General features: G+C 72.5%; 5 protein-coding genes across 7 annotated transcripts; 2 read left to right on the plus strand and 3 right to left on the minus strand.

Moving 5' to 3' along the window:
- The first annotated feature begins 460 nt into the window (after positions 1 to 460).
- STAG3 (STAG3 cohesin complex component) lies at positions 461 to 10629 on the plus strand. The gene is given in 33 exon segments (XM_075135056.1): positions 461 to 606; positions 685 to 778; positions 862 to 978; positions 1100 to 1196; positions 1286 to 1362; positions 1440 to 1644; positions 1719 to 1870; positions 1939 to 2012; positions 2171 to 2294; positions 2370 to 2468; positions 2538 to 2617; positions 2782 to 2889; positions 3681 to 3780; positions 3859 to 3970; positions 4491 to 4594; positions 4673 to 4762; positions 4837 to 4926; positions 5218 to 5418; positions 5773 to 5843; positions 6494 to 6581; positions 6663 to 6743; positions 6828 to 6920; positions 6992 to 7169; positions 7249 to 7376; positions 7456 to 7557; positions 7887 to 8032; positions 8110 to 8238; positions 9190 to 9757; positions 9759 to 9844; positions 9936 to 9971; positions 10149 to 10239; positions 10321 to 10383; positions 10498 to 10629. Coding segments are annotated over 33 exon segments (3939 nt in total). The 3' UTR covers positions 10507 to 10629.
- On the minus strand, positions 10531 to 14251 carry AP4M1 (adaptor related protein complex 4 subunit mu 1). Its single transcript, XM_075135114.1, has 16 exons — positions 14171 to 14251; positions 13814 to 13878; positions 13629 to 13723; positions 13452 to 13558; positions 13276 to 13372; positions 12658 to 12768; positions 12485 to 12565; positions 12324 to 12386; positions 12115 to 12181; positions 11966 to 12019; positions 11749 to 11855; positions 11584 to 11675; positions 11458 to 11502; positions 11333 to 11383; positions 11137 to 11254; positions 10531 to 10923 (listed from the first exon to the last, which is right to left on the minus strand). The coding sequence occupies exons 2-16, from the start codon at positions 13869 to 13871 to the stop codon at positions 10735 to 10737; spliced, it is 1335 nt and encodes a 444-aa protein (XP_074991215.1). The 5' UTR covers positions 13872 to 13878; positions 14171 to 14251; the 3' UTR covers positions 10531 to 10734.
- A 102-nt stretch (positions 14252 to 14353) lies between these two features.
- On the plus strand, positions 14354 to 19949 carry MCM7 (minichromosome maintenance complex component 7). 2 transcript variants are annotated; one of them, XM_075135113.1, is made up of 15 exons: positions 14354 to 14479; positions 14583 to 14659; positions 15062 to 15226; positions 15309 to 15433; positions 15593 to 15773; positions 15854 to 15991; positions 16440 to 16589; positions 16663 to 16777; positions 16865 to 16996; positions 17315 to 17398; positions 17478 to 17871; positions 18103 to 18186; positions 18283 to 18451; positions 18968 to 19077; positions 19625 to 19949. In XM_075135113.1, exons 1-15 carry the CDS (start codon positions 14449 to 14451, stop codon positions 19827 to 19829), a joined length of 2160 nt encoding a protein of 719 aa, XP_074991214.1. In that variant the 5' UTR covers positions 14354 to 14448; the 3' UTR covers positions 19830 to 19949. The 2 variants fall into 2 exon arrangements, with proteins under 2 accessions (XP_074991214.1, XP_074991213.1); XM_075135112.1 differs by having other exon boundaries at positions 16663 to 16996.
- A 17-nt stretch (positions 19950 to 19966) lies between these two features.
- Positions 19967 to 24801, minus strand: COPS6 (COP9 signalosome subunit 6). The gene is made up of 10 exons (XM_075135115.1): positions 24656 to 24801; positions 23557 to 23682; positions 22914 to 23045; positions 22250 to 22338; positions 22102 to 22164; positions 21936 to 21983; positions 21417 to 21531; positions 21126 to 21218; positions 20577 to 20677; positions 19967 to 20154 (listed from the first exon to the last, which is right to left on the minus strand). Exons 1-10 carry the CDS (start codon positions 24783 to 24785, stop codon positions 20014 to 20016), a joined length of 1038 nt encoding a protein of 345 aa, XP_074991216.1. The 5' UTR covers positions 24786 to 24801; the 3' UTR covers positions 19967 to 20013.
- Positions 24802 to 25686: 885 nt separating this feature from the next.
- SNAPC2 (small nuclear RNA activating complex polypeptide 2) lies at positions 25687 to 27856 on the minus strand. Of its 2 annotated transcripts, XM_075135052.1 has the most exons (5): positions 27625 to 27856; positions 27096 to 27215; positions 26941 to 27009; positions 26593 to 26830; positions 25687 to 26059 (listed from the first exon to the last, which is right to left on the minus strand). In XM_075135052.1, the coding sequence occupies exons 1-5, from the start codon at positions 27832 to 27834 to the stop codon at positions 25797 to 25799; spliced, it is 900 nt and encodes a 299-aa protein (XP_074991153.1). In that variant the 5' UTR covers positions 27835 to 27856; the 3' UTR covers positions 25687 to 25796. The 2 variants fall into 2 exon arrangements, with proteins under 2 accessions (XP_074991153.1, XP_074991154.1); XM_075135053.1 differs by lacking the exon at positions 27096 to 27215.
- Positions 27857 to 27883: the final 27 nt, after the last annotated feature.

Here is a 27883-nt window from a genome sequence, read left to right on the forward strand (position 1 = left end):
ACCGGGGGGGGTTTGGGGTGGCCTCGCCCCCCCCAGTGTGACCCCGGGGGTGGTCTCACCCCCCCAGTGTGACCAGGGGGGGGTTGGGGGGCCTCACCCTCCCAGTGTGACCTGGGGGAGTTTGGGGTGGCCTCACCCCCCCAGTGAGACCCTTGGGGGGCTTTGGGGGGGCCTCACCCGGCCACTGTGACCCGGGGGGGCTTGGGGGGGCTTCAGCCCCCAGTGTGACCCTTGTGGGGGTTTGGGGGGGCCTCACCCCCCCCAGTGTGACCTGGGGCCCTTGGGGCCTTCCCCCCGCGGCCCCCAGCAGCAGGCCTGGGGTCCTGGTCCCCTCCTGGGTGGCCCCAGGCAGGGGGGGCTTGTGGGACTGGGGCACCCTGGGGTGTTGGGCCTGGGGGGGTGCCCCCGCCGCCCCGGTCCCCCCCGACCGCCCCCCGTCCCCCCAGGCCCTGCCGTCACCATGCCCCCGCGGCGCTCGGCCCGCATCCAGGGCGCCTCCTCCAGCTCCGGCTCCTCCGCCGGGCCTGGCACCGGCTCCAGCCCTGCGCCGGGCCCGGCCGGGGTGCGGAGCAGCTCCCTGCCATCACCGCCGGCCCCCGACAGCCCGTGAGTGGGGGGCTGGGGAGGGCCGGGGGGGCCGGGGGGCCCCAGCTGCGCCCCACCGCCGTGGTGCTGTCCCCGCAGGGACCTCAGCAGCGGTGACTCCGGCAGCGACTTCGAGGACACGCTGCGGCTGCGCAGCAAGCGGGGACCCCACCGGGTGCCGAGCCACGGTCCCGTACGTCCTGCCCCCCCCCCACTTCCAGTCGCGTCCCCCGTCCTGGAGCTGCTCCAAACCTCCGCTGTGTCCCCTCCCGCCAGGTCTTGAAGCGTCCCCGGCGGAGGGAGCCCAGCGGGGACGGGAGCAGTCCGGCCGTGAGCAACCCAGAGCAAAACACCCTCTTCGAGGCCGTCCGCTCGGCCAAGGTTGCCGTCGAGGTAAGCCGGGGTGCCAGCCGGCTCGCGCGGCGGGTGAAGGGACACATGGGGGGGCCTCACGCGTCTCGAGCGGGGGACTCGGGGTGTCCCCGGTTCGACGCCGGCTGTCCTGTGCCCGCAGACGGTGGTGGACGAATGGCTGGAGACCTACAAGCAGGACCGGGAGACAGGGTTCCTGGAGCTCATCAACTTTATCATCCGCTCCTGTGGCTGCAGAGGTGGGGGGTCCCTGCCGAGCGTCCTGGCCCCTCTGCGCTGCTGGTGGGGTCCCCCACCAGCCCCAGAACCCCTGTTTCACCCCGGGCAGGCGTGGTGACCCCGGAGATGTTCAGGAACCTGCAGAACTCGGAGATCATCCAGCAGCTGACGGAGAAGTTCGAGGAGGTGCTGGGCGGGCGCCGGGGGTGGGGGGAGGCAGCAGCGGGGCTGGCGGGGGGCCCAGCTCACCCCGTTTCCCGCAGGATTCGGCCGACTACCCGCTCTCGCTGGGCACCCAGCCCTGGCGCCGGTTCCGGGCCGGTTTCTGCGAGCTGGTGACGGTGGTGGTGCGACGGTGCCAGTACAGCGTGGTCTACGACGAGTTCCTGATGGACGCCCTCATCTCCCTGCTCACCGGCCTCTCTGACTCCCAGGTGCGGGCTTTCCGCCACACCAGCACCCTGGCAGGTAGGCAGCTTCCCGGGGGGGCTCCCCGCGGGCTCCCCAGGGGGGTCCCCGCTCCCACCGCGCCGCCCTCCCAGCCATGAAGCTGATGACGGCGCTGGTGAACGTGGCGCTGGGCGTGAGCCTGCACCAGGAGAACAACCAGCGGCAATACGAGGCCGAGCGGAGCAAGGGACCCGGCCGCCGGGCCACCGAGAAGCTGGAAGCGCTGCTGGAGAAGCGCCGGGAGGTGAGGCGGGGGTAGCGGGGGCCTGGGCGTCGATGGCGGGGGGCTGAGCCCCGGCTGTGTCCCCCCAGCTCCAGGAGCAGCAGGAGGAGATCGAGAACATGATGAACGCCGTCTTCAAGGGCGTCTTCGTGCACCGTTACAGGTCGGGGCTGGTCCAGCAGCTCGGGAGCGGAAGGGGGTCTCGTGACTGGGGGGGAAGGGACACGGAGGGTGGGGAGGGCGGGTGGGAACGATGCGGGGTCGGGGACGTGGCGCCGCTGGGGACCGCGGCGTGAGCCCGGGCGTTGCCGCACACGGCAGAGATGTGGTGCCCGAGATCCGGGCCATCTGCATGGAGGAGCTGGGGACGTGGATGAAGAGCTACGCGGCCTCCTTCCTCACCGACGGCTACCTCAAGTACATCGGCTGGACCCTGCACGACAAGGTGGGCCAGGGAGGGGGGGCTGGGGGGGCCACGGGGCCGGGCCGGGGGTCCCGCTGACGGTCGCTGTCCCCGCAGCAGCGGGAGGTGCGCCTGCAGTGCGTGAAGGCGCTGCAGGGGCTCTACTGCTGCCGGGAGACGGCCGCCCACATGGAGCTCTTCACCAGCCGCTTCAAGGTGAGCGGGGGCCCGCGGGGGTCCCCCGGGGTCCCTGCAGGGTGTCACCGACCGCGCTCCCCTCGCCAGACCCGCATGGTGTCCATGGTGCTCGACAAGGAACCCGACGTGGCCGTGGAGGTGGTGAAGCTGCTGACGCTGATGCTGGAGTGAGCGCGGGGCCGGGGCCGATGGGTTGTGGGGGCAGAGGGTCCTCCAGTGGGAGTGGGGCAGATGATGGGGCTGGAGGGCACCCAGGGGATGGGGTTCTGCCGCGGCACGGCCCCGCAGCGAGAACGGGGGAGCGGGGACCCCCACCGTTCCTCCTGCGCAGGAACATGGAGGAGGCGCTGACGGAGGAGGACTGCCAGAGCGTCTACCCCGTGGTCTACGTCTCCAGCCGGGCGCTGGCCTCCGCTGCCGGGCTCTTCCTCTACCGCAGGTGAGCCCCCCCACCGGACCCCGGCCCACCCCTGCCCGGCACCGGGGCTGCTGCCGTCACCCACGAAAAACCGAGCGTTTTCTGCCTGCCAAACCCTGACTCAGGCTCAATTTCCTCCCTGCTCCGCCGTGGGGAGCAGCTGGCAGGCAGCCGGCGGAGGCCGGCAGACGGGCTTGCCTTCGTCCCGGGCTCATTAGCACCCGTCCTTAGCGGGGTCTGGGGCAGCCACATCCGGTCCCGGGGCAAGCGCGAGCCCAGCACGCGCTGGGTCAGCTGCCTGCAGCCCCGGCCCCCCGGCCCGCTCGCAGGCGCGTGCTCTTGGCGCACTCGGCGGAGAGGGGGCTGGCGGCGCCGTGTTTATCTCGGCGCAGGCCTTGGTGGTTCTTGGCAGCTGCGGTGTTTGGGCTCGTCACGGCCCCGTTCCCCCGCACATCTGGGGCGGCGGCAGCTGTGCATGGCGTCAGCCCGGTCCTCCCTGTCCCCCGGGGCTCGGGGTTCGGGTGCCGCCCCAGAGCGGGGGCCGGCGGGGACCCCTGTGTCTGTGTCCCCAGGGGCACATGGGTCCCCCATCTCTGTCCCTTGGGTTTCTGGTCCCTGCGTGTCCCCCAGCTCTGTCCCCAGAGCGGGGGGTATGTGGGACCCCCGTGTCCCTGTCCCTTGGGGCGCTGTCCCCTGTATGTCCTGCTCAGGTACTTGGGATCCCCGTGTCTGTGTCGCCCCGGGGCTCTGCCCCCCTCACACCCAGGGTGGGCACACGGGACCCTCGTGTGACTCTGTGCGCGCGTCCCCAGGCTGCTGGACCCCCAGCGAGAGGCGGGCAGGGAGCCGACTCGCGATGGGGACAACAGGACCTTCTTCCGGCTGCTTCTGGCCTTCTTCATCGAGAGCGAGGTGAGGGCGGCCGCAGGGGGCCCGGCGGGACGGGGAGGGCCCTGCGCGCCGTGACGGTCCCCTGTCCCCCGTCCCCAGCTCCACGAGCACGCAGCCTACTTGGTGGACAGCCTGTGGGACTGCGCCGGGCCCCGGCTGAGGGACTGGGAGACCATCAGCGCTTTGCTGCTGGAGGAGTCGTCCACCGAGGGTATGGGACTACTGGGAGACACTGGAACGTGCTGGGACATCACAGAGGCGTCACTGGGATGTGCTGGGATTTCACTGGGAGACACTGGGATATGCTGGGACGTTGCTGGGACCAAATAGGCTACATTGGAACACCCTGGGACACCCTTGAGGTACACAGGGACGTTGCTGGGACGCACTGGGAGATGCTGGGATGCACTAGGGTGCACCGGGGAGAGATCACGGGGAGACACTGGGGCACTGCTGCAACGCGCTGGGATATACTGGGACATCACTGGGAGACACTGGGGTTGCTGTGGGACATCCCTGGGAGATGCTGGGATGTCATGGGAGATGCTGGGATGTCATGGGGAGGCACTGGGGCAGCACTGGAACACCTGGGGACATGCTGGGATGTCACTGGCTTGCTGGGGCGCTGGCGGGTGCTCAGGGGGCTGGGATTTGTTGGGATGCACTGGGACGCCCTGGCACAGCAGAGGGGGTGCCGGCACACCCCCCAGCCCCCCCATTCCCCCCCCCAGGCCTGGCGGACCGGCAGGAGAAGGCGCTGGTGGAGATCCTGGCGGCCAGCGTGGTCCAGGTGGCCGAGGGGCAGCCCCCGGTGGGCCGCGGCCCGGCCAAGAAGGTAACGGGGCTGGGGAGGGGGCGGGGGTGCCCCCCAGGCCACCCTGAGCCCCCCCTGAGCCCCCCCCTCTGCCCCCAGCCCTCGGCCCGGGAGCGCAAGGCGCAGGTGGAGGAGAGAACCCGGCTCACCCACTGCCTCGTCCCGGCCCTGCCCCAGCTGCTGGCCAAGGTGAGGGGCCCGGGGCCCCCCGCCACCGCCGCCGGGGGCCTGGGGGGTCGGCGCTCACCCACTGTCCCCCCCAGTTCTCGGCCGACGCCGAGAAGGCGGCTCCGCTCCTGGAGGTGCTGCGCTGCTTTGACCTCAGCATCTACTGCACCGGGCGGCTGGAGAAGGTGCTGTCCCCCCGCCGGGGCAGGATTCGGACCCCCGGGGCTGGGGCAGGGCCGCTGCGCCCCTGGGGAACGGGGCTGCGGGGACGGGGTGCTGACAGGTCCCCCGCGTGTCCCCATCGGGATGCTCTGTGTCCCCAACCCCTTGGGAGGCTGTGTGCTCTGTGCCCCCCATCAAGGGGCTGTCCCTGTCCCCCCGGCCCTCCTCATCCTCCCCGGGAGCCGCACGTCCCTGCGGGAGGCTGCGGGTCCCTGCGTCCCCCCCGTCCCTCCCGCAGCCCCCTCTCCCCGCAGCACCTGGAGCTGGTGCTGGGGCAGCTGCAGGAGGTGGTGGAGAAACACGCGGGGCAGACGGTGCTGGAGGCCGCGTCCCGCGCGCTCCATGCGCTCTGCGACCCCGAGCTCGCCCTGCACGGCCGCGGGGACCTGGTGCGCAGCCGCCTCGCCGACCAGCTGGCCGACAAGTTCCACCAGGATGTCACCGAGCTGCTCCAGGTGGAGGGGATGGGAGAGGGACCCTCGGTCCGGAACGGCGTGGGGGACCGCTGGGAACAGGGCAGGGACCTGGAGCCCGGGGTGGAGCTCGGGCCACCCCAGGGCAGGGCTGGGGACAGCAGCCTGGAGCCAGGACGGGGCTGGGGACAGGAGAGGGACCAGGACCTGGAGGGACAGCGGTGGCCCCAGGCAGGGACGGGGCATCGGCAGGGAAAAGGTCCGAGAGGCGCTGGGTGGGGGAACCAGCAAGGGACGGCGGGGAGCGGGGTGTCCCCAGCCTGGCGTGGGTCCCCGACCCCGCGCAGAGTGTCCCCAACCCTGCACGGGGTGTCCCCAACCCCGGGCCCTGCCCAGGCCTCGTCCCTGGACGAGGAGGAGGTGTACAGCATGGCGGCCACGCTGAAGAGGATCTCCGTCCTGTTCAAGTGAGTGGGGAGCCGTGGGACCACACCACCCCTCTGCCCCCGTCCCCAGGGGTCCCCCGGTGTCCTTGTCCCCCTCCACGTGCCTCCCCTGTGCCCTGTCCCGTGGCACCCTGTCCCTTTGCCCTGAGTGTCCCTGGCACCCTGTCCCCTACCCCATGTGCTCTCCTTGTCCCCATGCAGTGGCGTCCCATGTCCCAGTGTCCTGTCCCTTGCCCTGTGTGTCCCCTGCCCCGAGTGCTGCCCGTGTCCCTGTCCCCCAGCGTCCTGTCCCCTGCCCCATCTGCTCCCCAGGTCTGTGTCCCCCAGTGTCCTGCCCATCTGCTCCCCATGTCCCTGTTCCCCGGCGTCCTGTCCCCTGCCCCATCTGCTCCCCAGGTCTGTGTCCTCCAGTGTCCTGCCCATCTGCTCCCCATGTCCCTGTCCCCCAGTGTCCTGTCCCCTGCCCCATCTGCTCCCCAGGTCTGTGTCCCCCAGTGTCCTGCCATCTGCTCCCCATGTCCCTGTCCCCCGGCGTCCTGTCCCCTGACCCAGCTGCTCCCCATTTCCCTGTCCCCCAGTGTCCTGCCCCATGTGCTGCCCGTGTCCCTGCCCCCCAGCGTCCTGTCCCCTGCCCCACATCTCCCCTTGCTGATGCCACTCTGTCCCTGCAGCGCCCACGACCTGACGCCCTGGCAGCTCTTCGAGCCCTGCGCCCAGCTCCTGCAGCGCGCCGTGGACACGGGCGAGGTGCCCCCGCAGGTACCACCTTGGGGACGCGGCGGGGACGCGGCGGGGCACCTCACCACCGCGGCCATCCCTTGCCCGCGTCCGCCCCTGCAGGTCCTCGTCCCCGCTGTCACCTGCCTCCACTTCCACATCCTCTGGGAGCTCTCGCGCCTGCCCAGCACCGATGTCCCTCAGGTGAGCGGGTGGCATGGGGACAGCCGCGAGGACAACTTGGGGCAGCCCCCTTGTCCCTAAAGGCCATCGTGTCCCCCTGCCCAGGAGCAGCTGCGGGGCCTGAAGACCAGAGTCACCTCCTTCTGCTCGCTGTGCCAGAGCTGCCTGTCCGACGTGGACGCCGGCGTCCGGGAGCAGGTACACAGGGACCAGGGGGATGCAGTGGGGAGGGTCCGGGCCTGGCGCTGAGCCCGTCCTCGTGTCCTCAGGCCTTTGTGGTGCTCAGCGACCTGCTGCTGGTGTTCGGGCCCCAGTTGCCACGGGACGGCCGGGAGGCGCTGGCCCCGCTGGTGCTGCTGCCCGATGCGGGGCTGCAGTCCCAGCTGGCTGCCTTCCTCATGGACCACGTCTTCCACGCCTGCAGCCACGAGGAGCTCTCCGCCACGGGTATGTCCCCTCTGCGCATCCCAGGGGTGTCCCCTGGGGTGCCTGTCCCCCCCCCAACTGTCCCCTCCCGTCTCCGCAGAGGACAGCGAGAGCCGCATCGAGGAGCTGCACCAACGCCGGGTGCTCCTGGCCGGCTTCTGCAAACTCATCATCTACGACGTGCTGGAGCTCAGCGCCGCCTCCGACGTCTTCAAGCACTACGCCAAGGTGGGGGACGCGCGGGGAGGACCGTTCCGCTGGCCCCGCAACGGCTTGGGGGCATCGGGCCCTGTCACCTCCTCCCCAGTTTTACAGTGACTACGGGGACATCATCAAAGAGACGCTGAACTGCGCCCGGCAGATCGACCGGCAGGAGTGGGCTCGCACCCTGCTGCTCAGCTTGCAGCAGGTACGGCGCCGGCCGGAGGGGGGGCTCTGGGGGTCCCTGGGGTTCTCCAAGGAGGATCTGAGGGTCTCTGGGGAATGCAGGGGGTCTCCAGGGGTCTTTGGAGTGCTCTAGGGAGGTCAGGGAGGCTCCAGGAGACGTGGATGGGGTTTGGGGGGGTGTCTCTGGAGAGGTCCAGGGGTCCGGGAGGCTCTAGGGGGGGAGTCTGGGAGACTTTAGGAGGGTGGGGGGCATCCAGGAAGCTTGGGGGCTCCAGGGGGGTCTGGGGGGGCTCCAGGTGGGTCTGGGGGTCTCCAAGGGGTCCCGCACTGACCATCTCTGCCCCTGCGCAGCTGATGACGGAGCTGCTGCTGCAGCAGGGCCCCGAGATCCGAGCGGCCGAGGCTTTCCTGGAGATCCGGGACCTGGCGCGGCGTTTCTCCCTCCTCTTCAGCCTCCACCAGCTCCGCAACCGCCCGGCGCTGCTCAGCATGCACAGGTGCGGGGGGCCGGGGGGCCGGGGGGCTGGGCCGGGCCGGGGCTCAGCCTCCCCCCTCATCCCTCTGCCCCGGCCAGGGAGGGGATCCAGTTCGCCTTCCAGGAGCCTCCGGGCCCTGGGCCAGGGCTGCCGCCCCTCAACCTGCCCTTCCTGGAGGTGCTGAGCGAGTTCTCGCCCCGGCTGCTGCGCCCCGACAAGGCCCTGCTGTGAGTTGGGGGGGCACGGGGGTCCCCCGGGGGCTGCGGGGGTCCCGTTTGGGTCCCCAGGGGCCATGTGGGGTCCCCAATGAGGTCCTCAAGATCCACGTGGAGTCCCCAGGGGCCACGTGGGGTCCCCCAGAGCCGTGTGGGGTCCCCAGGGGCCATGTGGGGTCCCCAGTGAGGTCCTCAAGGTCCACGTGGGGTCCCCAGGAGCCATGTGGGGTCCCTAGTGGTGTCGTCAAGGTCCACGTGGGGTCCCCAGGGCGATGTGGGGTCCCCAGCAGGGTCCTCAAGGTCCTCGTGGGGTCCCCGGGGGTGATGTGGGGTCCCCAATGGGGTCCTTAAGGTCCATGTGAGGTCCCTGGGGGCGATGCGGGGTCCCCAGTGGGGTCCTCGAGGTCCACGTGGGGTCCCCGGTGGGATGCGGGGTCCCCGGTGGGGATCCGGGGTCCCCAGTGGGGTCCTCGAGGTCCACGTGGGGTCCCTGGGGGCAATGTGGGGTCCCCAATGAGGTCCTCGAGGTCCACGTGGGGTCCCCGGCAGGAATGCGGGGTCCCCAGTGGGGTCCTCGAGGTCCACGTGGGGTCCCCGGGGGCAATGTGGGGTCCCCAGTAAGGTCCTCGAGGTCCACGTGGGGTCCCCGGCAGGGATGCGGGGTCCCCAGTGGGGTCCTCGAGGTCCACGTGGGGTCCCCGGGGGCAATGTGGGGTCCCCAGTGGGGTCCTCGAGGTCCACGTGGGGTCCCCGGGGGCAATGTGGGGTCACCAGTGGGGTCCTCGAAGTCCACGTGGGGTCTCCCGGGGTCGTGTGGGGTCCTCAAGGCCCACGTGGGGTCCCCCAGGGGCAATGTGGGGTCTCCCAGGGCTGTGTGGGGTCCCCGGGGGCGATGTGGGGTCCCCCAGCACCCCGCAGGTCCCTGGTGCCGTGTCCCCCACCGTGTGCCCCCTGCCCCCCCAGCCTGGCCTACCTAGAGAAGATGTACCAGGAGCGGCAGTGGCTGGCGCCGCGGGATGCGCCGTGGCCGTCCCTTGTCGCCTACCGCAACTCCCTGCAGGCGCAGGAGGAGGGGGGCTCGGTGAGCAGCCGCAGTACGGCCCCCCGCCCGCGCCCCCCGCCCGGCTCCGCCGCCAAGAGACCCCGCATGGACGGTGAGGCGGGGGCTGAGCCCCGGGGGACCCCGTGTGCCGGGGGCTGCGCCACCCCCAGCACCCAGACTGGTGGTGGGGCTGGGGGGGGGCTCGTCCCGCTCTGTCCCTCGCTGGGGGGACCCCAGCTGGAGGCTGGGACCAGTTTGAGGCTCCCCAGTACGGAGCGAGGGTCCCTGCAGGGCGGGGAGAGGTGGCCCAGGGGGGTTCATGTCGGTGCCGTCGCCTCTGCCGGAGCTGGACCGTCCTCGGGAGGGGACGGGGACAGGGCTCGGGGACAGGGATGGGGCGTGGGGCAGGGGTCCCCGTGCTCAGCCCCCTCCCGCAGCCCCCCTGGAGCGCCCCGACTCCAGCCCATGGCCGAGCAGCCGCTTCCCCAGCCCGGCCCTGACCTCCACCGCGCTGCGGGGCGGCCCCCGGCCCCCCCAGCCACCAGCGCGGGACCCCAGCTCCAGCCTCCTGCAGAGGTGAGTGGCTGGGCTGCGGGCGAGCCCCCCCAAACCGGGTGCCCCCCACCCAGGGCCCCCCCGCCTGATTCCCCAGCTTCTCCTCCCGCAGCAGCTCCCTGTCTCGCCGGCGCAGCGGGGTGAACCGGTGAGCGAGCGCTGGGGGGGAAGGGGGGGAGCACGGGGGCGAACGGGGGGGACCGGGGCTGCTGGGGGGCACGGCGGGGGTGCCAGAGAGGGACCAGGGTGGGCACTGGGGGCTGCGGGGGGAGAGTCTGGGGGGGTTCCTCCACCCTCCACCTCCCTCCCCTCCCTTCTCTCCCAGGCTCAGCCTGATGGTGGAGGAGGAAGAGGAGGAGGAGGAGGTGATGATCGAAGAGGAGAGCAGCGAGGAGGACACCCCGCAGCAGAACAGGGTGAGGCCACCCCCCGGGGGTCCCCCCAGCCCTGCTCTGAGGTGCCCCCACCCCACCCAACCCCAACGTGCCCCCCCCCAGACTCCGTTGGCCCCCCAGGACCGGCTCCGGGACCTCTTCGACTCCACCATCCTGGACATCGAGGTGAGCTGGGGGGAACGACGGGGTCCCCAGGGGAAGGGGGACCCCAAAGAAAAGCCCTCCCCCCCACACTTTGGGGGGGGGGTTTTCTCATAGGACCCCTCTCCCGCCCCCCAGGACATCTGAGCGAGGGAGCCTCGGCGGCGCGGAGCAGTTTTTGTCTGTTTATTGTTGTTACGAGCCCAAATCCGGGGGAGCCCGGCTCCCCGCGCCCAGTTCGGCGACGGTTAATAAATACATGGTTGACAACCGGCGTCGGGGCGCAGGTTCCCCTTTCGGGGCGCAGGTCCCCGGTATCGGGGCGCGGGTTCCCGGTATCGGGGGTCCGCAGGGTCTCGGCGGGGGGGTCCCAGCTCAGAGGCGCAGCACATAGGAGTCGCTGTGGGTGAGGTAGCGCACCCAGCGCTGGGGGGGTCCGGCCAACCCCGGCAGCCGCACGAAGCGGACGTGCAGCCCCGAGCAGGTATGCGCGGGCAGCTCGAAGGCCAGGTTGGCCGGACCCAGTTCCAGCAGCGACGCGCGGCTCAGCCCCGGCACCTCCAGCTGCGGGGAGGGCGCGGTGACGCCGAGGACGGCACGGGACACCGGCTGCCCCCCCCCTCCGAAGGGGACGCGGGTCCCTGCCTGTCCCCAGGCCCCGCGGGGGTCCCCAAAGGCTCCCCAGGGAAGGGGGGGCGGGCAGGACACTGCCCGTCCCCGAGCCCTGGGGGAGCTCCCTGCCCAGCCCCCCTGCCCCTCGGCCCCCCCATCCCTCACCTTGAAGAGCGCGGAGAGCTGCGACCCCCCCTGGCAGCGCGGGATGTCCCAACGGAGGGATTTGGTGCCGGGCTGCAGCTCGGCCGTCTGTTCGGGGCTGCTCAGCTCCTGCGCCAGGCTGGGGGGGGCGCGGGGGGGGGTGAGGGGGTGACAAAGCAGGGGGACAGCCCCCAGACCCCCAAACGCCGGCACCCACCTGCTGACCCCCTTGGGCACGGGCAGCTGCAGGCGGACGTTGAGGGCTTGGCTGGAATTTGGGGGGGGTGGGTCAGGGGCCGGGGTTTGCCACGGCCCCCCCGTGTCCCCCCCCGCGGCACCTACCTCTTGGGGGGCAGGTCGCAGCGCAGCTTCAGGTACAGCCGGAGCCTGCGGGGAAAGAGGGACGGTCGGAATTGGGGTCACCCCCCGCCAGGGATGGTCAGAACGGGGGGTGCCACCCCCCCTCACCTCCCCGTGGGGTCCTGGTCCACGGTGGGGAAGAGGCGGAAGGGCAGAGGCGAGGGGATGTCGTCCGCCAGCTGGTACTGCATGAGCGTGAGCTGGGGGAGACGGGGTTCAGGGGGGGCTGCGGCAGCCCCCCCACGTCCCCCAGTGTCCCCCGGCGTCCCTCACCTCCCCCTGGCTGGGGGTGACCTTCAGGACCCTCCCGCTCTCGAACTCGTCCAGCTTGACGGAGCTGTGGAAGGCGCATTCATCCACCCGGACGGCGGTGCCGTAACCTGGGGGGGCAGAGAAGGGCGCTACGGGGTGGCGGGGGGCACAGCAGGGGGTAGGGGGGTGCTGGGGGGCGGTCGGGGGGGTGCTGAGGTGGGTATTTGGGGGGGCTCACCCCGCAGCTCCGACTTGCCCACGCAGAACTCCTCCGTCAGCCCGATGCGCATCTCTGGGGGGGGGGGGGTGGGGACGGCGCGAGGTCAGCCCAGGGGACACCCCAGGGGGTCCCCAACCCCCTGGTACCCCAACGCGGCCCCCCCTTACCCACGCAGCTGGGCAGGTAGCACTTGAGGCGGATCTCCCCCTGGACGTCCACCTTCATGGGTGTCCCCTGGGAAGAGGGGACGTGGGATGAGACTTTGGGGGAACACGGGGGTCCCGGGGTGGGGGGGGGCGGTGGGCAGAGCCCAGGGGACATGGGGGGGTGCTTTGGGGACACGCTGAGGGGAGGCAGGGGTCCCGTCCCCGCTCACGTTGGCGGCGATGACGACCGTCAGCCTCTCCACCACGTCCACGAAAACCTCGTTCTTGGTCCCCTGCGGCCAGACAGCAGGGGTCAGGGCTGGGGGGGGGACAATGGGGAGGGGGTCCCCCCAACGGGGGGGACACAGGGACACGGCGGGGGGGGTCCTACCTGCTCCCCCCGGGGCGGCAGCACGGGGCGGCTGGCGGCCGAGCTGGGGGCCACCTTGCTCTGCTGCGTGTCGGCGCCGAACTGCAACGACACAGGGGGGGACACGGGGTTTGGGGACCCTGGGGGGGGGTTGGGGGGGGGGACAGGGACGTTGGGGTGTCCCTGGTCCTCACCAGCCCGATGGAGCCCAGGTCGAGGAGGCTGAAGGGTTTGGTGGCCACGGGCTCCGTGTGCATGAAGTTGCGCAGCACCTCGGGCGCCGTGGTCTGGATGTAACCGTAGTCCTGCGGGGTGGGGGGCCGGGGGGGTGTCACGCCCCCGAAGCTGTCCCGTGTGGCCCCTGGGGTGTCCTCTACTCCCCCCAGAACTGTCCCCTGTCCCTTTCCCTCTGGGGTGCCCCACCCCCCCCGTCATCCCCTGAGCTGTCCCCAGCCCCAAGGGGGTCCCCACCATCCCAAGGGGTGTCCCCCACCCCATGAGGTGTCCCCAGTGCCCCCCGGGGTGTCCCCCCTTCCCTCCAGGGAGTTCTCACCATGCCAAGGTGTCCTCACCCCCCCGTAGGGTGTCCCCAGCTCCCCTCATGTGTCCCCAGCTCCTCCCGCGTGTCCCCAGCACCCCCAGGCGTGTCCCCAGCTCCTCCAACGTGGCCCCATGGGCGATGTGTCCCCATGTCCCCCCAGGTGTCCCCGTGTCCCCCCATGTGTCCCCATGTCCCCCCAGGTGTCCCCGTGTCCCCCCAGGTGTCCCCACATCCCCCAGGTGTCCCCACGTCCCCCCGGCAATGTCCCCACCACCATCTCATCCAGCAGCTCGTAGATGAGGGCGAAGTTGAGGCCGACGTTCTTCTCGCTCAGGGGTCCGCAGAAATCCCGCAGCAGCGTCACCAACCTGGGCAGGACCCACGCGATTGGGGGGGGTCCCGGTCACCCCCCGCTGCGTGTGTCCCCTCCCCAAGGATCCCCCAAACCTGTTGAGGAACTCCACCAGGGTGAAGGGCGACGCGTCCCCCGTCGTGGTGGCCACGAAGTAGAGCCCCGCGTGCCGCACGTGGACGAAGTGCTGCCCCTCGTGTGCCTGGGGGGGGAGCCGTGACCCCCGTGGGACCCCCACGGAGCCCCCCCCCCCCTCCGTGTCCCCCCCTTACCATGAAGACGGGGGCCTGGTCCCCCGGCAGCGAGGTGATCCGGCGGTAGAAGGTGTCGGCCAGGTCCGTGCCGGTGCCGCAGGGCTCCCCGCGGACTGGAAGGGGGGTGTTAAGGAGAACGGGGGGGTACGGGGGGACCCCCCGAGCGGAGTGGAGGGGTCCCGGGGGGGTGGGGGGGAGGATACAGTCCTTGTGGATGAGCCGGTCGCCCTTGGAGGAGAGGATGAAGACCTGGGACAGCATGGCCGGGCTGGGGGGGGGTCGGGGAGGGGTTGGCGCGGGCCCCGCGGGCCCTGCGCGCCCCAAAACCGCCCGAGACCCGCCCCCCGCGGAGCCCCCAGCGCCCTCAGCCCCCCCCCCGGCCCCGCATCAGCCCCCCCAGGCCCCGCACCCGCCCCCCGGGTCCCGCACCGCCCCCCCCCGGGCTCAGCACCCCCCGAGCCACCCCCGGCTCCTTGTCCCCCCCCCCCCAGCACCCCCAGCCCGCGGCCCCTTTAAGAAGGGGCGTGTCCAGCCCCCCCCCCTTCCGGGACCCCCCGAACCTGCGTCCCGCCTAGCGGGTGGCGGTCACGTGAGACGGCCGAAAGGGGCGTGGCCCGGGCCGGGCCGTCTCGCCGCCGCCATTGGCCGGCGGCGCGAAGGCGTGGCTTAGTGCCGGAGACTGAGCGACGGCGGTCACGTGGTGCTGGTTTTCGCGCCACTTTTGGTTGCGGCGGCAGGAGTGACCCTCGCGGGGACCCGTACCGGGACCAGCGCCGAACCGGAACCGGAACCGGAACCGGAACCGACCCGAACCGACCCGACCCGACCCGACCCCGCCATGGCGCCGCGCGACTACGCCGCCGAGAAAGGTGTGGGCGGGGGGGGTTGGGCCGGCTCCGGGGCCGGAGGCTCCGGGACCGAGACCGGGACCGGAACCGAGACCGAGACCCCCCGTTCCTCCTCCCGCTGCAGAGAAGGTGAAGCGGTTCCTGCAGGACTTCTACCGCGATGGCGCCGGCGGCAAGGAGTTCCCGTACCGGGACCAGCTGGTGAGAGCGGCCGCCGGCGCCCTGGGGGGGATCCGCGGCGCTGGGTGTCGGCGGGAGACGCCCCCCCCCGCCGGCTCGGGGTCCCCGGGCCCCCATCGCCCCCCCCCGGCCCAGCCCCGGTGCCCCCCGGGCCCCCATCGCCCCCCCCGGCCCAGCCCCCGGCCCCCCGGTGCCCCCCGGGCCCCCATCGCCCCCCCCCCCTTTCCCCCGGCCCGGCCCCCCGGTGCCCCCCGGGCCCCCATCGCCCTCCCCCCGGCCCAGCCCCTGTGCCCCCCCAGCTCCCCCGCCACGGCAGCCGGGGGTCCCCGCTGTCGCCCTGCCCCGGCTGGGGTCCCGCTCTGCTCCGTCCCCCGTGTCGGGTGCCCCGGTTTGGGGTCCCCACACCCCCCGGCCCCCCCGCAGACGGCGCTGGCGCACCGGGAGCGCGTGGCGCTATACGTGGCGCTGGACGACGTGGCGGAGGACGACCCCGAGCTGGCCGAAGCCGTCTGCGACAACGCCAAGCGCTACGGCCGCCTCTTCGCCGACGCCGTCCACGAGCTGCTGCCGCTCTACAAGGAGCGGGAGGTGGGGGCTGCCCGGGCGGGGGGGGGGGGAGGCGGCGGTGGGGTGCCCCAGCGGCCCCCCCTGACATCCGTTCCCCCCCCAGGTGTCCCGCAAGGACGTGCTGGACGTCTACATCGAGCACCGGCTGCTGCTGGAGCAGCGGGGCCGGGAGGCGGGGGACGCCCGCAGCCCCCAGAACCAGTACCCCCCCGAGCTGCTGCGGCGCTTGTGAGTGCCGGGGGGGGCCGTGTGTCCCCCCTGGGGAGCCCCGTCCCCTCTCTACCTCACCTCACGTCCCCCCCCGGGACCCCGTGTGCTGCCCCCAGATCCCACCCGCCCCCCTCCCACCCTCTCCTGCCCCCACACTGACCCCTTCTGCCCCTCCAGCGAGCTGTACTTCAAGCCCCCCTCCACCGCCAAAGCCCGGGTGGTCCGCGACGTCAAAGCCGACTGCATCGGGAAGCTGGTGACTGTCCGCGGTATCGTCACCCGCGTCACCGAGGTCAAGCCCATGATGGTGGTGGCCACCTACAGCTGCGACCAGTGCGGGGCCGAGACCTACCAGCCCGTAAGCGCGGTGGAAGGGCCCCGGGGTGGGCGCGGGGGGGTCCCGGCGGGCCCGAGCCCACCCCCTCGGCTCTCCCCCAGATCCAGTCGCCCACTTTCATGCCGCTGCTGATGTGCCCGAGCCGCGAGTGCCAGACGAACCGCGCGGGGGGGCGGCTCTACCTGCAGAGCCGCGGCTCCAAGTTCATCAAGTTCCAGGAGCTGAAGATGCAGGAGCACGTGAGTGGGGGGACCTTGGGGGGGCCCCTGGTGAGCCCCAGCCGGAGGGTCCCGTCTCTCCTGGGCCCCTCCCCATGCCCGGTGTCCTCTGGGGACAGGCTGGCTCCGTCAGGGAGGTGACAGCTGCGGCGCAGCAGCGCTGTGTCACCTCCCCAGGGTCTCGCGGAGCTCGGGGGGGGGGTCGGTGGCCTCAGGGTCTCAGGTTGGGGAGCCCCAAAACAGCCCCGGTCTCCCCCCGAGGTCTCCCCAGCGGGGTGGAGGGGGACAGTCCTCCCCTGGGCAAGCGTTGTCACCGCCGGAGACAAGGAGGTGACGCGTCCGCGTGGCTCTGTCCTACCCAGCCTGTCCCAGTCCGCACCGGCGCAGGGGTGGTTTGGGGATGGGGACAGAGTCCGGCACTGGGGGTGCCCAGGCGCTGCAGGTCCCCAGCCCCCCTCTGTCCCCACAGACGGACCAGGTGCCAGTGGGGCACCTTCCCCGCTCCATCAGCGTGGCCGTGCACGGGGAGAACACGCGCCTGGCGCAGCCCGGGGACCACGTCAGCGTCACCGGCGTCTTCCTGCCCCTGCTGAAGTCTGGCTTTCGCCAGATGGCCCAGGTAGGCACCTGCGGGGGGCTACGGCGGGGGGCCCACGGCCGCCCCCGACCCACCGCCCCCCTCTCTCGCGCAGGGTTTGCTCTCCGAGACCTACCTGGAGGCCCACTGCGTCGTCAAGATGAACAAGAGCGAGGAAGATGAGGCGGGGGCCGGGGAGCTGAGCGAGGAAGAGCTCCGGCAGATCACGGGTGAGGCCGTCGGGCACCCGGGACGCGCCTGCTGGGGGGCCAGCGGCCCCCGCGGCCACCCCACGGATTCCCTCGTTGCCTTTGCAGAGGAGGACTTCTACGAGAAGCTGGCCTCCTCCATCGCCCCCGAGATCTACGGCCACGAGGACGTGAAGAAGGCGCTGCTGCTGCTGCTGGTGGGCGGCGTGGATCGCAACCCCCACGGCATGAAGATCCGGGGTGAGGCTGGGATGGGGCGTCCCCCTCTCCCCGTCCTGGGGGTCCGGGATCAGCCGAGGGGGGGAGGGTGGGGATCAGGGCGTCCCGCTTCGCAGGGGCAGGTTTGGGGTGGGGTTGGCCTCGCGGGACCACGGAGGGAAGCAGCAGCCGCGGCCGAGAGATTCGGGACGGGAGCATGGCAAAGCGGCGCAGAGGGGGTGGGTTTGCCCCCCCACGGACTCGCTTCCCCCCTCTTCCCACCCCCTCTCTTCCCATCTCCCCTTTCCCCTCCCCCTCTTTTTCCCCCCCCTCTCCTCTCCTCCCCCTTCCCCCCCCCAGGAAACATCAACATCTGCCTCATGGGCGACCCCGGCGTGGCCAAGTCCCAGCTCCTCTCCTACATCGACCGCCTGGCGCCCCGCAGTGAGTCCCGGGCTCCTGGGGGGGCGGAGGGTCCCTGCGCCCCCCCACACCCTCACCGCTCCCCCCTGCCCCCCCCCAGGCCAGTACACGACGGGCCGGGGCTCCTCGGGCGTGGGGCTGACGGCGGCCGTGCTGCGGGACCCGCTGACGGGGGAGCTGGCGCTGGAGGGGGGAGCGCTGGTGCTGGCCGACCGCGGCGTCTGCTGCATCGACGAGTTCGACAAGATGCTGGAGGCCGACCGCACGGCCATCCACGAGGTGATGGAGCAGCAGAGCGTCTCCATCGCCAAAGCGGGCGTCTTGGCCACCCTCAACGCCCGCTGCGCCATCTTGGCCGCCGCCAACCCTGCCTACGGCCGCTACAACCCCAAGCGCAGCCTGGAGCACAACATCCAGCTCCCCGCCGCCCTCCTCTCCCGCTTCGACCTCCTCTGGCTCATCCAGGACCGCCCCGACCGCGACAACGACCTGCGGTGAGCGGGGACGGCCCGGGGGGGCCCTGGGGCCACTGCGGGGGGAGCGCTGGGGGGCGCGGGGCATGCGAGGGGCCGGAGGCCGTGGGGCTGGGCTGGAGGGAGCGTGGGGCCCACGCGAGAGCCGTGGGGCTGGGCTGGTGGACGTGGGGCCCACGCGAGAGCCGTGGGGCTGGGCTGGTGGACGTGGGGCAGCCCCAGCCCCACAGCCAGCCCCTCTCTGCCCCACAGCCTGGCCCAGCACATCACCTACGTGCACCAGCACAGCCGCCAGCCCCCCTGCTCCTTCCAGCAGCTCGACATGAAGCTCATGAGGTGAGAGAGGCTGCAAGGGTCCCCTGTCCCCATCCCCGTCCCCATCCCTGTCCCCATCTCCGTCCCCGCTGTCCCCTCACCCTGCCCGTCCCCCAGGCGCTACATCGCCATGTGCAAGCGGAAGCAGCCGGTGGTGCCGGAGGTTTTGGCCGACTACATCACGGCCGCCTACGTGGAGATGCGGAAGGAGGCCTGGGCCAGCAAGGACACGACCTACACCTCGGCGCGCACCTTGCTGGGCATCCTGCGCCTGGCCACCGCCCTGGTGAGCCCGGCAGGGACGGGCAGGGAGGGGACGCGCGGGACCCCCAGCGCTGGGCAGGAGCCGGAGGAGCCCGGCTGGGCTGGACCAGGCAGGAGATGAGCTAAAGCAGGGCTGGAGGGAGCCAGGCCAGACCCAGAAGGGCCGACTCGGGCTGGGAGAGTGTCCCCGTCCCCCCCCGCCATGTCCCCATCCCCCGCCGTGTCCCCCTACCCCCCTTGTCCTCTGCGAGCCCCAGAGACCCCCAAGGTGCTGTTTGTGCAGGTTGTGTGTGTGCAGCGTCTGGTCCCCCGGTGTCCCCTCCTGTCCCCCGGTGTCCCCTGTCCCTTCCTGGGGCACGGCCAGCTCGGGGCTGCCTCCGGGACTCCCCTCGTCCTTGTCCCTTCCTAGGGCCAGCTGGCAGCACACTGGGGGGCTCCCAGCGGTCTCGGGGGGCACGTCAGGGCCGGGAGGAGGGTTGGGGACCCCCGGGTGACGCTGGGGGGGGTCCCAGTTGCTGCTAACCCCCCGCTGCCGCAGGCCCGGCTGCGGCTGGTGGACGTGGTGGAGAAAGAGGACGTGAACGAGGCCATGAGGCTGATGGAGATGTCGAAGGACTCGCTGCTGGGGGACAAGGGACAGCAGAGCCGGTGAGCAGGGGACACAGAGGGACAGGGCTTGGGGACGGTGCCCCTCCCTGCGCCCCAGCCTGCCAGGAAGGGGGTGGCAGCGTTGGGGGGGCCCCAACCCTGTCCCCTTGTCCTTGGGGTCGCCAGAGGGTGGGTGGGAGGAGGTGGCCGTGCCAGGGTCCCCCCGTCCCCTCCTGTCCCTGGGGATGAGGTGGCAGAGCCAGGGGTGCCCTGTCGCGTCCCCCATGTCCCTCTGACCCCGTCCCCCAAGTCCCCAGGGTGGCCAGGGAGGAGGTGGCCATGCCAGCGTCCCCCTGTGCCCTTCCTACGTCCCCGGGGAGGAGGTGGCCGTGCCAGGCTCCCCCCGTGCCCTCCCCACATCCCTGGGGAGGAGGGGGCCGTGCCAGGGTCTCCCCGTCCCCTCCTGTCCCTGGGGATGAGGTGGCAGAGCCAGGGGTGCCCTGTCGTGTCCCCCAACTCCCTCTGACCCTGTCCCCCAAGTCCCCATGTCCCCGGGGAGGAGGGGGCCGTGCCGGGGTCCCCCTGACCCCCGTGTCCCCCCGCCCAGGGCGCAGCGCCCGGCCGACGCCATCTTCGCGGCGGTGCAGGAGCTGGCGGGGGCCGGGGGCCGGGCCGTGCCCTACGCCGAGGCCCAGCAGCGCTGCCTGGCCAAGGGCTTCACCCCCGCCCAGGTCCAGGCCGCGCTCCGGGAGTACGAGGAGCTCAACGTGCTGCAGGTCAACGCCGCCCGCACCCGCATCGCCTTCATCTGAGGGGGGGCACCCCCAGCCCCCCCAGGGGACGCGGCCCCCCTGGCTTCGCCCGCAGCCTCGCGTTGTGGGGGCTTTTTTTACCAATAAAACGCTTTTTCTCACGGGTTTGGCACCATCAAAGGAGGCCGCAGCCGCAATTCCCGGAGCTGATTTATTGGGGGGACGCGGTCCCGGAGGGGCCCCCCTAGAAGAAGAGCCCCCGCATGCGGCGGCCGATGCCCTGCCGGTCGTAGAGGATGTTGAACTTGTTGACGAACTGGTTCATGGTGTTGCAGGTCTTGGTGATGGTGCCCAGGTAGGCCATCAGCCCCACGTCGTTGCATTGCTGGGGGGCGGGGGGTCACCGGCCTGCCCCCCCCAACGGCGTCTGCCCCCCCAAAGAGCATCTGCCCCTCCCAAACAGCATCAGCCCCCCCCCAAACTGCATCAGCCCCCCCCAAATGGCATCAGCCCCCCCAAGTGCATCTGCCCCCCCCAAACGGCATCTGCCCCCCCCAAACGGCATCTGCCCCCCCAAGTGCATCTGCCCCCCCCAAACTGCATCTGCCCCCCCCCACAAGAGCATCTGCCCCCTCCCCACCAGCACCGGTGGCAGCGGAGCCACAGCCCTGTCCCCGCCGTGTGCCCCGACAGGGACATGGGGACCTGACCCCACCCCCCACCCCAAGGGTCCTGGGGAACCCCCCATGGTCCTGGGGACCCCCCCGATGGTCCTGGGGACCCCCGCCCCCCCGAGCCGTCGCTCACGTCGTAGAAGTCGGTCTTGAACTTGTCGGTGCTGAGGACAGGCAGGCAGTGGCAGAGGGCGTAGGCTTCCCGCAGGATCTCATGGTTGAAGGGCACCTCACCTGCGGGGACCGCGTCACCCTCGGGGACCCCTGGGGACCCCCCGCATCCCCTGGGGGGGGGGGCACGGTCCTCCTCCCCTGGGGACAAACCTGTCCCCGGGAAAGCCTGGCGGGGGGGGGACAGCCCTGCCACCCCCCCAGGGACGGGGACAGCCCTGCCACCCCCCCAGGGACGGGGGGGACAGCCCTGCCACCCCCAGGGATGGGGGGGACAGCCCTGCCACCCCCCCAGGGACGGGGGGGACAGCCCTGCCGCCCCCAGGGATGGGGGGGACAGCCCTGCCACCCCCCCAGGGACGGGGACAGCCCTGCCACCCCCAGGGACGGGGGGGACAGCCCTGCCGCCCCCCCAGGGACGGGGGGGACAGCCCTGCCGCCCCCAGGGATGGGGGGGACAGCCCTGCCACCCCCCCAGGGACGGGGGGGGACAGCCCTGCCGCCCACTCACCGGCCTCGGAGGCCCGCACGTACTCCAGGATCAGCTTGACCCGGCTGTGCAGCATCTTGATGGCGCTGTGCTGGGCGATGAGGTGCTCAGCCACTGCGGGGGACAAGGCCGCGTGTCCCCCCGTGTCCCCGCGTCCCCCCCATGTCCCCCGTGTCCCCCCCCCCAGGCTCCAGGCAGCCCAAGAGCCGTGTCCCTGCGGCTCCGGGGCCGTGTCCCCGTGTTGTCCCCGTGTCCCCATCCCCCCCCCACCCCGTGTTGTCCCCCTGTCCCCCCCCCCGCCGTGTCCCCCACCCGTGGAGTTCTCCCCGCTGCCGGTGGCCGTCATTCGGGCCACGTGGTCGACGCCGATGCGCTCGGCCTCCTCGGTGGCCAGGGTGTAGGTCAGCTCCGCAAACAGCATCGTGGCCTGGGGGGCACGGGAGGGGTGACGGGGGGACACGACACCCCCCCCACCCTCCAGACCCCCCCAGAATCCCTGGAGCCTCAAACAACCACCCACACACCCCCCCGGACCCCTCCCCAGCCCCAATATACCCCCTGGGTGCCCCCATGGCACCCAGGGAGCCCCCCCCCGACCTGCGTTACCCCCCCACCCCTGAGTACCCCCACACACTTGACTACCCCCCCCAGGCCCTCCGACCCCCCCCCCCCCGAACCCTCAGCCCTCCCCAGGACCCTAAACAAGCTCCCTGGACCACTCCACCTGCCCCGTGGCACCCCTGGGGACTCCCCCAGCCCCCCCGCCATGGCCCCAGGCACCCCCTGGACCCCCAGGAGCCCCTCCAGGAGCCCCCCCCAGCCCCGACTTACCTCCCCGTTGATGATGTCAATGACGGACTCAAAGACGCTGACAGGCAGCTGGGGGGGGGGAAGGGGAAGTGATGTGTTTTGGGGGGCCCAGACCCACACTGAGGGGGTCCTGGGGCCCCCCCCATACGTCAGGACCCCTCCCCATCTCCCCCCCCCCCCCACTCACATCCGTGTGCTTCGTCATGGGGTTCAGCTTGAGGAAGAGAGGGCTCTCGATGATCTCACATACCTGGAGCGTCAGGGGGGTGTCAGGATGGGGTGCACGCCCCGACACCCCCCCCCCAGCCCCCCCTGAGCCCCCCCCCACCACTCGCCTGCTTGTGGACGTGGATGTCGGAGGGGTCGGGGGGCCCCCCGGTCGTGTACCAGCCCAGGAACTCCAGTTCCTTGAACACCTGCTTGACTGGGGGGGACGGGGGGCTGAGTGGGGTGGGGGGACCCCAAATCTGGGGCCAGGGGGGACCCTAAATTTGGGGGGGGGGGACAGACCTCAAACCTGGGGGTGGAGGGGACCCCACAGCCCCTCTGAGGGCAGTGAACAGACACCACCACCACCCCCTCCCCAACAGCTCCATCACCCCTCGCCTGACAACCCCATGTGCGACCCCCAGGACCCCCTGGGACAGCCCCAGGACTCCCCAGGACCCCCCAGGACCCCCTGGGACAGCCCCTGGACTCCCCAGGACCCCCCAGGACCCCCTGAGACAGCCCAGGACCCCCCGGGACAGCCCCAAGGCCCCCCAGGAACATCCAGAACCCCCTAGGACAGCCCAAAGACCCCCCAGGACTCCCTATGACAGCCCTCACCCCCCCAGGACAGCCCAGGACCCTCCCGGGACAGCCCAGGACCCCTCAGGACAGCCCAAGAAGCCCCGGGACCCCCTGGGACAGCCCACTATCCCCCCTGGAACAGCCCTGAGTCCCCCAGGACCCCCCAGGACCCTCCGGGACCCCCCAGGACCCCCGCTCCCCCCTCACACTGCTCCTCCTTGGTGTAGTAGTACTCCTTGTCAATGAGGACATGCCCGTCCACCGCGTGCGAGAGCAGCTCGAAGGAATTCATCACCTCGATGTTGCGGCCCTCCTGCCGCCCGATGAGGGCCCCGATCACTGCGGGGACAGGGTGGGAATGGGGGGGCACGGGGGACGTCACCGGGGCTCGGGGGCCGCCAGCCTCGGTCTTGTGCTGGGGAGGGCCCCGAAGCAGCCCCAGGTGCCAGCTGGGACCAGCCCAGGGGCAGTGGGGGGCACGTGGAGACCCCCCCTGGGGACATGGGGACCAGGCCAGAGGCCGTGGGGAGATTCTGGGGGCTGGAGAGGGGCTGTGGGGGACCCTGGGGGGCTGCTGGGGGCTCCAGAGAGGCCGCAGAGGGGCTGGGGGAGCTGCAAGGGGGTTGTGGGGGACCCTGGGGAGCCATGGAAGCCACTGGGGGGGGCTGTAGAGGGGCTGTGGGGGACCCTGGGGGGCTGGGGGGGGCTGCTGGGGGCTCCAGAGAGGCTACAGGGGGGCTGTGGAGGCCCCCAGGGGGCTGGGGGGGACGCTGGGGGGCCATGGAAGCCTCTGGGGGGCTCAGGGGGGCTGTGGAGGGCCCCAGGGGAGCTGGGGGGACCCCGGGGGTACCTTGCCCGGGGCGCCCCTCCTGCGAGCGCATGCGGATCCAGTGGTCGGAGATGTTGAGGATGACGAGGGGGTGCAGGGCCACCGAGACACTGCCCGTCACCCCCCCGGCCATCACCGAGGGGGCGGCTGCGGGGGGGCGTGAGCAGGCTGCCGGCCAGGGGGCGGGGCTTCCGCTCAGGGGGCGGGGCTGCCGGCCAGGGGGCGGGGCAGGGGAGGGCCCAAGAGGAGTGTGTGGGCAGGGCCACAGGGCAGGGCGGGGTGTAGGGGCGGGGCCACGGGGAATGGGGGCGGAGCAAGGGAGTCTGAGGTGTGGTCACAGGCCATGGGCGGGTCCCTGGGGGTTGTGGGCGGGGCAAGGGTCCAGGGGCGGGATCCCGGAGATTGTGGGTGGGGAAAAGGCCCAGGGGCGGGTCCCCGGGGGCTGTGGGCGGAGCAAGGGTCCACGGGCAGGATCCCGGAGGTTGTGGGTGGGGAAAAGGCCCAGGGGCGGGTCCCCGGGGGCTGTGGGCGGGGCAAGGGTGCAGGGGCGGGATCCCGGAGGTTGTGGGTGGGGAAAAGGCCCAGGGGCGGGTCCCCGGGGGCTGTGGGCGGGGAAAAGGCCCGGGGGCGGGTCCCCGGGGGCTGTGGGCGGAGAAAAAGGTCCCGGGGGGGGATCCCGGGGGTTGTGGGCGGGGAAAAGGCCCGGGGGCGGGTCCCCGGGGGTTGTGGGCAGGGAAAAAGGTCCCGGGGGGGGATCCCGGGGGTTGTGAGCGGGGAAAAGACCCAGGGGCGGGTCCCCAGGGGTTGTGGGCGGGGCGTGGGGTCAACGGACGGTTCCCAGGGGGTTTCGTGGGCGGGGAAAAGGCCTGGGGGCGGGTCCCCGGGGGCTGTGGGCGGGGCAAGGGTCCAGGGGCGGGATCCCGGGGTTTGTGGGCGGGGCAAGGGTCCAGGGGCGGGTCCCCGGGGTAGTGGGCGGGGAAAAGGCGCGCGGGCGGGGTCAGGCGAAAGGCAGCGGAGCCCGCGGTAGCGACCGGCCGGCCGGGGCGGTCCCGGTGCGGGCCCCGCAGCCCCGGGGCGGTGGCTCCGGTCCCGTGTGCCGGGTCGGCCCGGCGGGCGGTACCTGCCACGTCCACCTCCATCCCGCCGGCCCCGTTGCTCCCCGCCGCGGAGGAAGAGGCGCCGGCCGCCGCCGCCGCCATCTTGGCTCGGCCTGTCCCTGCCCGGCCGCCGTACGCAGCGGCTCTGCGCATGCGCGGGACGGAACGGCCGTGCGGGCAGCGGCGCATGCGCACGCGATGGGAGGGGGTCACACCCCACACACCCCCCCAGCGCCTCCCAGTCCCTCCCCAGCGCCTCCCAGTCCATCCCAGCGCCTCCCACTCCATCCCAGCGCCTCCCAGTCCCTCCCCAGCGCCTCCCAGTCCATCCCAGCGCCTCCCAGTCCCTCCCCAGCGCCTCCCACTCCATCCCAGCGCCTCCCAGTTCCCTCCTAAGGCCTCCCAGTCCATCCCAGCGCCTCCCATTTCCCTCCTAAGGCCTCCCACTCCATCCCAGTGCCACTCAGTTCTCTCCTAAGGCCTCCCAGTCCATCCCAGCGCTTCCCAGTTCCTTCCTAAGGCCTCCAAGTCCCTCCCAGTGCCACCCAGTTCCCTCCTAAGGCCTCCCAGTCCCTCCCCAGCACCTCCCAGTCCATCCCAGCACCTCCCAGTTCCCTCCTAAGGCCTCCCAGTCCCTCCCAGTGCCACGCAGTTCCCTCCTAAGGCCTCCCAGTCCATCCCAGCGCCTCCCAGTCCCCTCCTAAGGCCTCCCAGTCCGTCCCAGCGCCTCCCAGTTCCCTCCCCAGCGCCTCCCAGTCCCTCCCCAGCGCCTCCCAGTCCCCTCCTAAGACCTCCCAATCCCCTCCTAAGCACCTCCGGTCCCTCCCTAGTGCCTCCCAGAGCCCTCCTAGTGCCTCCCAGTCCCCCCCAGTGCCCTCCTAAGGCCTCCCAGTCCCTCCCCAGTGTCTCCCAGTCCCTTCTAAGGCCTCCCAGTACCTCCCCAGTGCTTCCCAGACCTTTCCCAGTGCCTCACAGGGGGTCCCAGAGTGCGGGGGGGGGGGCTCCTCACTGCAACCCCAGACAGGACGTTTTTCCCCCCCCGCTGCCCAAACGACTCCAGAAACTCCAGTTTCGGGCAAACCCAGCTGTTTATTCCCAGCCCGCTGCCGCGCCGGGAGGGCCCCCCCGCACCGGGAGGGCCCCCCGCACCGGGAGGGGCCCGGCTCACCCCGAGGGCTCGGCTCGCGCCAGCAGCCGCAGCGGGACCAGGAAGAGGTTGAGGGGGCAGAGACCGACACCCCCCCAGCCGGAGCTGGGGGGCCCGGGGGCCGGGGGGCCCGCGGGGGCGGGTGGGGGGCCCGGGGCGGGGGGGCGGGGGGCCGTCAGGGCGCCGTAGGCCGCGCGCAGGTGGGCGCGGAGGGCGGCGCGGTCCAGGGCCCCCAGCTCCGGGGGGAGGGAGCCCAGCAGCGCCAGCACCACCGCCGACTCTGGGGGGGGGACACGGAGTCAGGACCCCCCCCACGGCCTCCCCGGGGGGTCCCAGCCTCGGGGGGGGCCCCAGTTTGGGACTGACACCCCCCAGCCAGGCACAGACCCCCCCCAGACCTCCCCGCTCTCCCCCTAAATCCCCCTCCCATGATGCCAAAATGGCAGTGGGACCCTATGGGGGCACTGGGGATACTGGGAGGGACTGGGGGCATCTCCCCGGGGCCCCATGTCCCCCGTGTCCCCTCCCATGTCCCCCTCCATGTCCCCATGTCCCCCATTTCCCGGCTCAGTCCCCCATGTTCCCTGTGTCCCCCCCACGTCCCCATGCCCCCCATTTCCCAGCTCTGTCCCCCCATGTCCCCCCACGTCCCCGTCTCCCCATGTCCCCCATGTCCCCCATGTTTGTCCCGTGTCCCCCATGTCCCCGTCCCTCCATGCCCCCCCGTCTGTGTCCCCTGTGTCCCCTGACCTGCCCCCCCTCCCCAACAGTGGGGCCCCCAATCCCCCCCCGGCACTGGGGACCCCCACTCACCGCCGGGGGGGAGCGGGGGGCCCTTCCCGCCCCGGCAGAGCCGCCCCAGGTACTCGTAGACCCTCTGGAAGTTGACGGCGAAGCCCCCGGGGGCGCGGGGCTGGGGGGGGGGTGACGGGGGGGTCACGGGGGTCCCCGGGGCCGACCCCCCCGCATCGGGCCGTGCTGCGGAGCCGGCGGGATGCGGGGGGACGGAGTGGAGAAGGCTCAGTGGCTCGGTGGCCGCGACGGTGAGGACCTGGAGGGGACGACACGGGGGGGGTGACGCACCCCGAGAGCTGCCTGGGGATGGGGGGGGTGTCTCCTCTGCCCCCACCCCACCCCGAGAGCCCCCCCAAACCCCCTCACCTGGGAGAAGGCGGCCGCCGTTGCCTCCTCCAGCCCCTCCGCCAGCGTCTCGGCCAGCTCCAGCCACACCTGGAAGGTGACGGGGGGGTGACGCTGAGCCCGGGCCACCCCCACCCAGGACAGGGACCCCCCCACTCACCCCAGAGCCCCCTCACCTCGATGGGGGCCGGCAGCTGCGCGCGGCGGCGGCGCTGCTGCTCCAGGCAGTGCCGGAACTGGGTGCGTACGGCCTCCCGCGCCGCCCGGCCCCGCAGCCGGCAGAGGAACGAGAGGATCTGGGGGGGGGCGTGTCAGCCCCGGGGGGGGCGGGGGTCAGCCCCGGGGGGGCTGCGGGCGATGGGACACGCGGGGACACGCGTGGGGCTGGGGAGGGCAGGGGGACCCGGACCCCCTTGTGCGGCTGCTGCTCCCCTCGGGGAACCTGACGGCTAGGGACCCCCCATGTCACCCCCCCAGGGACCCCAGCGATCGGGCACCCCCACATCAGCCCCCCCAGGGACCGGGGACCCCCATGTCACCCCCCCAGGCTCTGCGATCGCCCCTGTTACCCCCCTCCCAGGGACCCCAACGACCAGGGACCCCCATGTCACCCCCCCAGGGCCCCCAGCATCTGGGACACCCCCCCAGGGCTCCCAGCGACCGGGGACCCCCCCGCTGCACCTCGCCCTCCCCCGCCGGCCCCACCTCGGCCTCGCTCCGCCGGGGCAGACGGTCCCGCAGCGGCCGCGGCTGCAGCTCGGGGAGGCCGAGAGCGGCCTGAGCCCGCAGCGCCGCCAGCAGCGCCCGCTTCTCCCGCACCGACCAGGCCGCCCGCGGCCGCTCGGGCTCCGCCGCCGCCCCCGGGCCCGTCACGTACCGCGCCGGGGCCAGGCGGGGCCGCAGCGGCGGCTTCATGGCGGCGCCGCCGGCGCGCGGAGATGGCGTCACTCGCCGCGCGCCCGCA

The sequence above is a fragment of the Calonectris borealis genome, chromosome 36, assembly GCF_964195595.1.
Source record: "Calonectris borealis chromosome 36, bCalBor7.hap1.2, whole genome shotgun sequence".
In the NCBI taxonomy this organism is placed as follows: domain Eukaryota; kingdom Metazoa; phylum Chordata; class Aves; order Procellariiformes; family Procellariidae; genus Calonectris; species Calonectris borealis.

Coding starts and splice junctions, on each gene's coding strand:
- COPS6 (XM_075135115.1), bottom strand. CDS start 24,785: ATGCGCAGAGCCGCTGCGTACGGCGGCCGGGCAGGGACAGGCCGAGCC. Junction 22,165..22,249: donor ACATCCACGTCCACAAGCAG/GCGAGTGGTGGG, acceptor CTGACGCTCCAG/GTATGTGAGATCATCGAGAG. Junction 21,532..21,935: donor TTGACATCATCAACGGGGAG/GTAAGTCGGGGC, acceptor CGTGCCCCCCAG/GCCACGATGCTGTTTGCGGA.
- SNAPC2 (XM_075135052.1), bottom strand. CDS start 27,834: ATGAAGCCGCCGCTGCGGCCCCGCCTGGCCCCGGCGCGGTACGTGACG. Junction 27,216..27,624: donor CCCGGCGGAGCGAGGCCGAG/GTGGGGCCGGCG, acceptor GCCCCCCCCCAG/ATCCTCTCGTTCCTCTGCCG. Junction 26,060..26,592: donor CCCCCCGCTCCCCCCCGGCG/GTGAGTGGGGGT, acceptor TCCCCCCCCCAG/AGTCGGCGGTGGTGCTGGCG.
- MCM7 (XM_075135112.1), top strand. CDS start 14,449: ATGGCGCCGCGCGACTACGCCGCCGAGAAAG. Junction 17,399..17,477: donor CGACCGCCTGGCGCCCCGCA/GTGAGTCCCGGG, acceptor GCCCCCCCCCAG/GCCAGTACACGACGGGCCGG. Junction 19,078..19,624: donor GACAAGGGACAGCAGAGCCG/GTGAGCAGGGGA, acceptor CCCCCCGCCCAG/GGCGCAGCGCCCGGCCGACG.
- AP4M1 (XM_075135114.1), bottom strand. CDS start 13,871: ATGCTGTCCCAGGTCTTCATCCTCTCCTCCAAGGGCGACCGGCTCATC. Junction 12,566..12,657: donor ACCTGGGCTCCATCGGGCTG/GTGAGGACCAGG, acceptor GTGTCGTTGCAG/TTCGGCGCCGACACGCAGCA. Junction 11,856..11,965: donor GGGCAAGTCGGAGCTGCGGG/GTGAGCCCCCCC, acceptor CTGCCCCCCCAG/GTTACGGCACCGCCGTCCGG.